Genomic DNA, 11,109 nt, shown 5'->3' with positions numbered 1-11,109 from the left:
TGCCCTAACCAATGTCTTTTCAACGACTACTAGATTTCGTTGTTCGTGGCGAGTGGCTACACTACCTACGGACTCACAAGCAAGCGAATGAACAAGATGGCCAATACTCCCTCCATTCCACAATGTAGTGCTTCCTCTATCTACGTGCTTCAACTTTGACCGTAAATTTAACTACCAAGACCGATTGCGGCGGGAGCAAAAATTATATCAGTGAATTCGTATTCGAAAGAAGTTTTCAATTATATAATTTTTTCTTCCGCCGCAGTTGGTCTTGTTGGTTAAATTTACGGTCAAAGTTGAACCTCGGGAAGCGCGGGCGCACTATATTTTGGAATGGAGGGAGTATGATTTTTGATATAATTCTAGTTTTTACATGTCGGTTTGTGCCTTTGTTGTTCTTTGATTATACTGTTTTCCTTGATAGCAGTTATGAGATGCCCTTTGGGTTTCTTTTATAAGTGTTGATTTGTTGAATGACTACTAAGTGGGGACCATCTCACTAGAGTTTCTACCAAGAAACTGCATATGGGATTACTCTGGATTGCATAAACAAATTGCATATGGGTGGAGGCGGGACTGCATAGATAAATTACTCTGGATTATACATTTGGCATCTCCGAACTGAATCTTAGAACAGACATCTTTTTTTGTGCTATGAGAAATTATTACAGACAGACACAGACCAAGCAAGATAAGTAGAAGAGAGGAGAAAAGGAGGCAAAGAGTTATATATAACAGCGGCGGCTCAGCTCAGGTGGCGAGGAGGAATCAGCCGGACAGGGCGTCGGCGCCAGCGACGATCTCAAGGATCTCTCCGGTGATCTTAGCCTGGCGTCGGCGGTTGTAGACCATGGAGAGATTTTTCCGGAGGTCGATGGCATTGTCTGTGGCGCTGCTCATGGCGCTCATCCTGGCGGCGAGCTCGCTAGCGAGCGACTCCTGGAGGGCACGCAGGATCTGGCTGTTGAGGTAGAGAGGGAGGAGAGCGTCGAGGATCTGGACGGGGTCCTGCTCGAACTGGACGACGGGGGAGAAGGGCTGCATCTCGATCTTGATCTTCTCGCGCTCCACGGTGAGCTTGCCTTCCTTGGTGGTGAGCTTGAAGAGCTCGTCCTCGGTGGCGTCGACACAGATGCCGTTGACATCGCAGATCTCGCCCTTAGGGGACATGGGCAGCAGCGTCTGGATGATGGGGTCGGAGCGGACGAGGTTGACGAACTTGGAGTAGACGAGCTCCACCTTGTCGACCTCCTCGGCGACAAAGAGGGAGTAGATGAGGTCGCAAATGGCCTGCGAGTCCTTGACGGTGGGGATCCCGGCGAGCTCGAGGAAGCGCTCGGTGGGGATGTAGTCGCGGCGCTGGAAGTAGGCGTTGCCCTTCTTGCCGACGCTGATGACGGTGTAGTCGACGCCCAGCTGCCTGAGGTCCTCCATGCGAGCCTCGGCCTTCTTGAGCACGTTGTTGTTGAAGGCGCCGCAGAGACCACGCTCGCCGGTGAGGACGACGATCGCGACGCGCTTGACGGCGCGCTGGCGGGTGAGGGGCAGGTCGATGTCCTCCGACTGGATCTCCTGGTTCATGTTGTAGAGCACCTCCACCAGAGCCTCCGAGAAGGGGCGAGAGGAGACCACGGCCTCCTGCGCGCGACGGACCTTGGCGGCGGCCACCAGCTTCATCGCCTCCGTGATCTTCTGCGTGTTGCGGACAGAGTCGATGCGGTTGCGGAGGTCCCGGAGGGAGCACCGCACCACCAGGCTGCTGCTGCCGGTGGAGGCGCGGCGGCGTGTGGAGGTGCTGGCAAGCGCGGAGGAGGACCACGCGGTGGAGAGGTGGGAGCACGACATGGCTAGCTAGCGCCTGGCGCGTCACCGGCGGCCGCAGAGGCGGAGGCGGAGGCGGAGGGGAAGAAAGGATGGGAGGGAGGGAAAGATTTTGGATTGGGTTTGGGTGGAGAAGTGAGCAGGTGGGGTTTTCAAGCCGGGCTGAGTGGTGGAGGGCTAGTCACTGCGAGATTGCCGCGGATCATGTGGCGCGCCCTGGCCGCCTACTCTCTGCCCCTTGCCTGCTTCCATTTCTCAATTCATTTCTTTTTTTGCCTTGCCAAATAAATAAAACTCTTAAAACTACAGCAACAAAAAAGGGAACTTCTCTTTGGGAGAGGACAGGAATGGATACACTGCAGATATACTACAGTACATATTAGATACTTAGCCCAAGTGAATCAAAATTCGATATTCTTTTTCATACAAAAATCTTGTAAAATTCCAGAGTTGGAAAAAGGCCAGATGCCACATACCGAAAGAATCCGGTGATACAAGCATATATAGGCTTGATAAAATGCAAACAACTTTATATAAAAAGAAAGTACTAATCCTCCTAATCAGTCAACAGGCTGAGGCTCTTGGTTGGATGGTTTGTACACACTGAAGTCGCCAAAATCCCTTCTTCCACTGCACAGAAGATGCTCTGTAAATAAATATCTTGATTTCAAATGATAAATAGATTCGAAGTAAAGAGCATCACGATTCGCAAGCACAAGAAATTTTATGTGTTAAACAATTAACCAATCAAGCAGCAAAAGGTGATCTTTTTTACCTGTGCTTTATATTCCAACCAGAAGGTAGATAACGAGGGTGGACAGCTTCGACGAAAACATGCCTCCATCTTTGGCAAAACTGGTGAACGGCCTCCTCCCCACCGTTGGCCAGCAAAAGCTCGACCACTTGTTTACCGTGGTGCCCGTGTCCTAGCAGTGATATCTTCTTGTCAGCATTTTTGGAAATAGCTTGGCTGGAATTATCACTGCTGACTGGATCCTCGTCGAGATGGCCATTTGCCTGAGTTCCGCTGCTTGATCGCTGCATTCCATCTGACCCAAGCTTCTCCTTGTTAGGGTCACAAGTAGAATCATCCATACTGATTGACAAGCTTGCGCTTCTTTGGCTCACAGTTAAATCTTCAGCCTGGCTATTACACCCAGTCCCGTCAGCATCTTGTTGACCGCTACTCCCGTTCCCATCTTCTGAAACTTGCTCTGATAAAGTATGCCTATTTTTTGAATCATCTCCCATGTCTTCTAAGATGGCCTTGTTGCTGCTCTTTCTTATAATGTTTTCAGTCTGAGCTCTAAAAGAATGAGGATACCCTTTTTTCTTTTCAAGTCTCCTTCGCTCATTGGGGCTCATACCTACCAGTAATGCCATCTCCAGGTCTTCGGAAGTCACGTCCCTACCACCGTAGTATGACTTCACAATCTGTAACGAAATGAATGTATCGGTAACACAGATCTACCGCTAAGAACAAATACATGTCTAATCAGGAAAAAAATACTGGCAACTAGCTTAAAAAGGTATGTTTCATAATACAATGTCAGGAAACTGTAAGTGATGCATATAGACGAAGCCAGAAATACTAGAAGGATGTTGGCACCTGCATTAGCTCTTCACATCTTTTCGAAGGCATAGTGGATCCATGCCGCAGAAGGGCCATTGCAGCAGTCCTCAGCAGCAAAGGGGACACACCCTTTTCATTCAATTTATCTTCAGATACTGATGCGTCGGTTATTAAACTTCTATCACCCGAGTTCACTATTTTTTGTACAAAAAGGGGTATTCCCAATTCTTCTGCTAGTCGCCTCTTGTATTTCTCAGCAGCTGAATGAGCAATTTCATGGCAATCCACACACAGAAGTACAATATCATGTGAACGATGGCTCTTCAGATGCTCCGGAAAGTGCATCCTGTAGCAAGATGGTATTATTCTATATCTGATATAGTGGCTCTTTTCTCCACATCCAACGCAGATATTTTTCTTGCTCTGAATATAAAATTCATTATCTTCATCCTCGGGACGACCCTTAGGTTCAAACAGCAGCATGATTCCCGGAGGATTGTCTTCTACTAACTTTGCCAAATCCCGTTGAATATACCTGGGAAATAAAATCAATCAGTTTGACAAAATAACTATGATGTTAGTGTCACATACTTATAACAACTTATAGCATTTAAGAAACAAACCATTCCAACTTTTTGCGGTCACAGTAGCAAAGTAGTCTTCCATCACTAGCGTAGATCCTGCAATTGTGATAAACTGGGGACTTGCATGAAAACTTTTTAATGAATGATTCCCGGGAAGCCTTTTTGTTAGGTGGTGTTGTCGACAACTTTTCTCCACTTGATGCAAAAGCAAATATATTTGTTTGCTTCAAGCTTAGCTGCGATACAAGGTTATAATTATAAACTGATAGTCGACATAACCCACTTGGTTCTTTATACTTCCCAAGCAAAGTTGTAAATAAGTTATCCATGCTGACAGTGGTATCCTCAATCAGATAGCAGAGTTCTTCAATGTGAGCGACAACTACAGGGGATGGTGACGACAAGGAAGGATGCATAGTTGAAGCACTTGGCTCAGTTTCTGCTATGACAGCACACATGTCCGTTCGACCTTTTGGAACTCTTACAGCAAGGGCAGCTATAGCCTGGTCTGACAGGATATACCGCAAGCTTTCATCATGCATGCGAGCCTGAGATCCCAAGACATTTGAAGGAATTAGAAAGGAGAACAGACCAGAAGGCCCAGAACCACAATAATGCAGATGTGCAATTTTTTAACATAATATACCATGAATAGGAGATAAGGAACTCGAGAAAATACTTGAGAAAATACAAGCGGCTGTGTAGAAATCTGTTAATTATAATCTATGGATGAGTAATCTGATCCAGCCAATGTCATGTGGGTCCACACCTATTCACGCCGCCACAAGGTCCCCTCAGGTTTGTTGGCTTAGTCTTCAATGCAGGTGTGGTTATCTTCTCTCAAAATTTATCAATTTGATTAGGTTTGTTCTAAGCTAGTCACTTTCCGTACCCCCAAAATGTTTTCAAACTTTTTATATATCTAATCACTCTGTGTGAAAAGATATAAGAATTGTTCAAGAGACCAATCTACACGAGAAGGGAGATCAGGCTCACTCCAAACACTGAGCTGCTTATGTTGCCAAGTATAGGTTGCTGCCAAGACAGCATCGAGCCGAAGGCAGTGTTACTACCTCATCCCTTAACCTACCACAGCAACACTGCTACAACCTAGACTTGCAACTAACAAGGTTCACCAAATAAAAGAGCATAGTCCAACAGAAATGCAAAAAACAATCAAAAAGGGAAATAACATTATGTTGGCTGACCATTAAATCCCTCCATGCGCAAATTTTCCGAACAAGATCCTACAAAAGATTAAATTGTTTAGAACTTAACAAAATCACTGGCGAGCTGGCTGACCAGATGCATAGAAAAAGGAAAACAAGCACCTTCACTTCACTAGATTTCTTGGAATCAAGTCCATGAGTTTGTACATTTCGTGAGAGAATAGATGCTGCAGAGGAAGCTCCTGGACGACATTCAATTTCCTTTGTATATAGTTGCATGCACACCATGTTTGACCGACGGCTAGCCTCCAAGAAAAAATTGATTTTACCATCGGGAGAATCTGAAGCATAATTGATATTACAACCGATCAAAACTAAATGCGAAGCAGGGGGTTATTAATATACTATTCTCAGCAGTGGGCGGCTGGGCTGGTGCAGCGCGTCTCAGCTGCAGTCGGCGGCGGACGGCTTGATGCGCACATGGGGGGGAGGAAGCAGCGCTCGCATCTGTTGTCTAGAGGTTGGGGAAGAAGCCAAGAAGCTTCGGGAGGGATAAAGATAAGGAGAAAACGAAAAGAAAAGGAGTTGGAAGACGAAATGTGTGGGGACCACGTGCACATGGCAAGTGAACGACCCGGCTGATTTCTGCATGAAATCAGTCGGTCGTATTAGACTATTTCCCATTCTTAATATATTAATATACTTTTTGTTTGTAGATTAAGAGTACTATTTCCGGAATCTTTTATATGTAGAAAGCACAAAAGATAGTTCTCCTGCCACAGCTCAGGTGGTGGGAGACTTAGAGCACAAAATGAAAATTATACATGATTTCCGGTAATGAAGGATTCAAATTCCACAGCTACATCAAGTAAGCTCCATTTATTGGCAATAAGAAAAGGCTGAAGGGTGAAGAACCCAAAAACTACTGATGGAAATCAGCTCTAATTACTTCAATAGTTCAGGGATATCAAAATCAGCTGTATTCAGCATTCATTGTTGATTTTGAGTGTGCTAAACAGCAAAATAATACAATATCTGTTAATGTGCTAGATGGCAGTAAAGACTCTTGCAATGGAAATAAGGACATAGCACTTAGAAGTTAGAACACACCGCAGGATTTTGCATGGAGCTCTGATGCCAAACAATTTGAAATGTTCAACAGATAGTGAGCATCACAACGGGCATACTCAATCATTTCCGCTGTCAGCGGGCGTAATCTCCAATCTTCACGCTGAAATCTCAAAATAAGGTCAAATGAAAAGAAATAGCGACAATTACGGAAGCAATTTCGAAATTTGAAACTGATGTGCCGTGTGCCTAGCAAACTGAGATTTGCAAGCACAGGTAAAGAGTCGATGAGAACAAGTAGGCAGAAGGCACTTGTGTATCATTTTCTTTTGCATCTAAGGTATTCAACACCAAATTGAATGCATAAGCAAATAAATTACTAGACTTCGGAAAATATTAGCTGTAACGAAAAGACAGCTAAACTGAGCATAAATTCATCGATGCAAGTAAAGAATAAAAAGAACTAAGGATGTCACATCCATTTCAGGGCCAGGTTGTGAAGGGTGTCAAGGCCAGTGATCGGGAGATCATGTCAGAGCTGACTAGGTATTATGAATAATTATACACGAAGACAGTTGGTAGAACATTATTGGGGGAAACCTACTGCTGTACTGGGTTCTAGCATCATGAATAATAACATATCAAGCAGGATTCAATACGCAATTAATATTTTCTAGGGCTTATGAAATTAAACTGAAGTGAAACATATACCTTCCGGTTGGGCACTTATAATAAACCAAAGTAATAAAAAGGGCAGCCTGGTGCACACAGCTCCCGCTTGCGCAGGGTCCAGGGAAGGGTATGACCGCTGTGGGTCTTTTGTGCGCAGCCTTTCCCTGCATTTCTGCAAGAGGCTGTTTCCAGGGTTCGAACCCAGCAACAGCTTTACCGCTGCACCAAGGCTCCCCTTCCCCGGTAAATAAACCAAAGTAATAGTTTACAAGAATTGGTACATATTTTTTTGAAAACCTTAGTTGCAACTTCTATAGACGTTGTCTTCTACATCATTTAGAAACCTTAGAAGGAAATACCAAGGTTTGTGGTTTGATTCAATATGTATATAGCACCATCAATAGTTCATTTATTTTCTCAGATACTGAAAAGTATTCATGTACAAGTTGAGGAGGCACATGGGATCTAACCAGCTACTAAAGAATTAGTACATACACTAACTGTCACTGAACACTTGACAGGCTTTAGCAAGCTCGCTGTTTAAGCCAAACTTGGAAGATTACTTGCCTGCAATGTCTTGTCGGTGGTCACTCCACAATACAATTCTAGCAAATATGCTAAGGATTTCTGTGGCTTTGATAGGACCTCACATGCCTGAAAATATTGATTTCAACAAGCAATTGAGCAAAGCTCAGACGCGTAGCATAATAACAAAAAAGTGAGAGCGCAAAGGCATATGAATAGCCTTATGAACAGCAGGGGCAAAGGTACCAAGTAACAAAGACGTTCAAGAACCAAAATATTTATGGGCACGGACTAATTCAAAGGAAATTGGTACTATAAACTACTCCTGGTTCTGAGCTGCAATGCACAAATGTAAAGTTTTTGTATTCCAGTTGATCAGTTCATATGAATTTTGTGATTGAAACTGAAAACATAAACCAACACAATTGGAAAAGAAGCAACTGACTGTAGCAATACTCAGACAGCATATATCTGAAACTAAGACAGAAGTACCGAACACAATATAAGATGATGATGCTCAGTGGCCCATCTTTTTCCCCACAAAGAAATTGAAACCTTCTATTCAAAATTAAGAGAAAGGGCACAAGAGCAGGCGACAGGAAATGGGTACCCAAGAAGTTTGCAATGATCAAAATAATAGACCATTTGTGTAAGAAATTTCAGTGTATAAAACTGCAGTCACTTAAATGAAAACTGTGTTTCATGCCACCTCTAAGTAGTGAATGACACACCACATAACTGGCTGCTTAAGAAAAAAAATGCGGGACAACTACCAGATATACTTGTTCACAGACTGCATAAGTCTCTGCAGAATTATAATGAATCTTCCCAGATATAGAGGAACTTACTTTGGCAGTATCAAACATATTCACAACATAAATATGGAAATCTCTCTGAAGCCAAAGAACGTCATTGTCAGCTCCGTGGAAAATCTAAAGCAAAAGAAAGCAGAACATAAATGATTGTGACCTTTTAGAAACAAAAGCATTGTGGATATTCTGTTGAGGCAAGCATACATCAATATTTCAAGGAAGTCCAAAATATATTGAAGAGGGGAATACATAGAATCAAGGAAGCCATGGGAGAGTTATTATGAGAAGGTGGGCATGCAAGAATCAGGATCACATGTGTGCACATCCATGTTTTATTAGTGTTGACAGAAACTGGCAAGTCTCTGAAACAGTACAACTCATTGTCCTTCAGATATGTCATCTAATGGGCATCTTGTATTACATCGTTGTGCCTTTGTGCTTACACTTCTTCACACAAATAAGATGCTAGCATATCTAAGAAGCTATGATTCAGAGGGGTGGTAGAGCCAAATAGAGCTTGGAATCATGTGCTCCCAGCTCAAAAACCAATTTTTCAAAAAGTCCACACATGTGGTTGTGTGAGTATTGTTTCTTGCTTATCTCCCCACGTGTACCTCTATATATACTTGCCTGGGATGCAGGATGAAATAACCTGTTTTTGTTAGGATGTGCACGCTATCCCTGTAATACCTGTCCTAAATGCACTGTGCTAAAAGCACACGCCATAGGCACCGCGGTGCCTAATCACCGACGTGTGCTATTCTAGACGTTCCAAGGCCCAGTTTATTACTGAAATGCATAAAATTTAAGTAGTGCTTTTAAGTAGCTAATCATAGTGCCGGAAACGAAAGAAATGGATGCCTGATGACATCAGATGTAAAAGATAGACTACCTTACAGATGGACGGACTGGCAAAAACTGGCTGTAGAATACCCATCACATCATGTAGCGCAATTGTGTCTATCAAATAGTCTTCGTTCTGGGTAGATATCTACCAAAAAAATACAACCTTAATAAACTTAATAAGCTGAAAAGCATCAATAATGCATCTGTTGGCAGTTACCTGCACAAGTGCAGTATATCCTAGGAATGACCGAAAGCTATGTTGCTCTGTATCAACACCAAAAGCTTTTTCCTCGCCCAACAATCCAGCCAGATGCTCCAATTGAGCTTTTGTATTGACCCAATTGTATGAGTTGCTCATTCCTGGGCATTGGCTGCTTGGTGTGAAGTTACAAAAAGTCGAATATCTGGTTGGGTTGTCCAGTAAGGAAGTAATTTCATCCTCAAATGGGTGCATCTTTTGTGATGATTCTGTAATGATGGCAAAAGGCACATTCCTTTCAGGTTATATCAAAGGTACAATTAATTTGCTTATGGTGAACATTTAAAGATTATTAAAAAGATTCTACAATCAGCTTGGCAGTTGCACTATCTCGATGCGAATAACAGCTTAGGCTCCTGGGATAAATAAGCACAAAAAGATTTAGTAAATTGCCTAGTGAGGATTTTTTTGAAAATGAGAGCAATCAGTTGTTTCAGATATTTATATGACGTATAAGGATGTACAAGTGTACGGTCTTGAATATACAGGGCAAGTACATGGGTACGGTCTTATATATACAGGGCAAAATACAATTTCTAGTGCTGGTACAGCAGAAGGTCACTACCTTCATTAGCTAAGTATACTAGTGTCTAGTCATGGGCAAATAGAAGCATGCAGCGGACCAGCATTGTGCTGCATTTTACACATGGTGGCAACGCAGCAGCTGCACCTGGTTCCAATACGAAGGATATTGACCACCTAACCCGACAACTGTACAGTAGTTTGCACTTGTGCAAGCCGTGACTAGCAGCGCGGTAATTCCCTAATGCAAGTGTGGCAGAAGAACAATGTCCAAATCCAGCAGCAATGGTCAAATTCGGTACGACCTTGGCACGAGGTGTTTGATGAAATGCCCCACAGAACATATACTACTACAGCCGAGTCTTAACCTTGTCAGTCAGCCATCGCAATGTATGGTGGAGCTTCACAACCACGCAACCCTACACGCCAGCTCCTCAAATCAAAAATAAAAATCCCGTGCAAATGAGCGCAATGACGAGGCCAAAAGGAGTGGCGCACCTTGCAATTGCGGCTTGGCCTCGTCGGGGTGGCCGTCAACAGCCTGGTCGGCACCCTGACGTCGGAGGTGCTTGAAGGGGGAGTAGGAGTTATCCGCGAGCACGCGCTTGAACCGGCCCTGCGGCTTCTCCTCCTCTTCGCAGGCACGGCGCGCGCGGCGGGAGCGCCGCTCCTCGACGCGGCGAGGCGAGGTGGGCGATATACCTCGGCGACGCCTGCGATGGAGCAGCGCCGCCGCCGCGAGGAACGCGAAGCACGCGGCGGCCGCCGCCAAGGCGGCGCGCGACTTGAGGTTGACGGTGTGCATCTCCCTCGCTCGCGGTAGTGACGGACGGACCTTTGCTAAGTTTGGGATCTTGGACCGTTTGCGGTAGAGACACACTACACACTAAAATCCGCGGACCGGATACAAGAGCGACCATCCAACATTAGAGCAACTTCAACGGAACGATCGTCCGCGTCCAAGGGGTCGGCGCGGACACAAAAAGCGGCCCAACGCGCCGACCCAAACAGACGTGCGTCCGCTTTTCGTCCGCGGGCGATCCATTTCCGACCCAATTTTGAGCTAGATTTGCATCGGCGCAGACACGCGACGGACGTGCACGCGCGCCTACTCCTCTTCCCGGGCCCGTTGGTCAGTGGCAGCAAGCATCATTTTCCCCCATTTTCCCAAAACCCTCCCGCCCGCGCGCGCTCCCGCCCCGCACCCGCCATGGACGACGACCTCGACCTCGACGCCGCCGCTGGCCTCGCCTCCCTT

At 45.0% G+C, this 11,109-nt stretch overlaps 2 protein-coding genes across 3 annotated transcripts; both read right to left on the bottom strand.

The window, feature by feature from the left end:
- Positions 1 to 561: 561 nt before the first annotated feature.
- Positions 562 to 1,959, bottom strand: LOC119363498 (ATP synthase subunit gamma, chloroplastic). The gene has a single exon (XM_037628868.1). The coding sequence runs from the start codon at positions 1,843 to 1,845 to the stop codon at positions 769 to 771; it is 1,077 nt and encodes a 358-aa protein (XP_037484765.1). The 5' UTR covers positions 1,846 to 1,959; the 3' UTR covers positions 562 to 768.
- A 176-nt stretch (positions 1,960 to 2,135) lies between these two features.
- On the bottom strand, positions 2,136 to 10,715 carry LOC119363496 (protein RRP6-like 3). 2 transcript variants are annotated; one of them, XM_037628866.1, is made up of 12 exons: positions 10,350 to 10,715; positions 9,288 to 9,538; positions 9,117 to 9,215; positions 8,261 to 8,344; positions 7,455 to 7,541; positions 6,258 to 6,378; positions 5,310 to 5,488; positions 5,187 to 5,225; positions 4,018 to 4,526; positions 3,431 to 3,929; positions 2,597 to 3,255; positions 2,136 to 2,467 (listed from the first exon to the last, which is right to left on the bottom strand). In XM_037628866.1, exons 1-12 carry the CDS (start codon positions 10,654 to 10,656, stop codon positions 2,386 to 2,388), a joined length of 2,916 nt encoding a protein of 971 aa, XP_037484763.1. In that variant the 5' UTR covers positions 10,657 to 10,715; the 3' UTR covers positions 2,136 to 2,385. The 2 variants fall into 2 exon arrangements, with proteins under 2 accessions (XP_037484763.1, XP_037484764.1); XM_037628867.1 differs by having other exon boundaries at positions 2,136 to 2,451; positions 10,350 to 10,714.
- Positions 10,716 to 11,109: the final 394 nt, after the last annotated feature.

This window comes from Triticum dicoccoides, chromosome 2B, assembly GCF_002162155.2.
Source record: "Triticum dicoccoides isolate Atlit2015 ecotype Zavitan chromosome 2B, WEW_v2.0, whole genome shotgun sequence".
Classification (NCBI taxonomy): Eukaryota; Viridiplantae; Streptophyta; class Magnoliopsida; order Poales; family Poaceae; genus Triticum; species Triticum dicoccoides.
The sequence above is the reverse complement of the archived record's forward strand: the minus strand, read 5'-3'. Positions and strand labels throughout refer to the sequence as shown.

Excerpts from the sequence above, each read along its gene's own strand:
- LOC119363498 (XM_037628868.1), bottom strand. The coding sequence starts at position 1,845 with ATGTCGTGCTCCCACCTCTCCACCGCGTGGTCCTCCTCCGCGCTTGCC.
- LOC119363496 (XM_037628866.1), bottom strand. The coding sequence starts at position 10,656 with ATGCACACCGTCAACCTCAAGTCGCGCGCCGCCTTGGCGGCGGCCGCC. Across the intron at positions 7,542-8,260 it reads ATATGTTTGATACTGCCAAA|GCATGTGAGGTCCTATCAAA; the intron begins GTAAGTTCCTCT and ends CAATATTTTCAG. Across the intron at positions 4,527-5,186 it reads GCGCATGGAGGGATTTAATG|GCTCGCATGCATGATGAAAG; the intron begins GTCAGCCAACAT and ends TTGGGATCTCAG.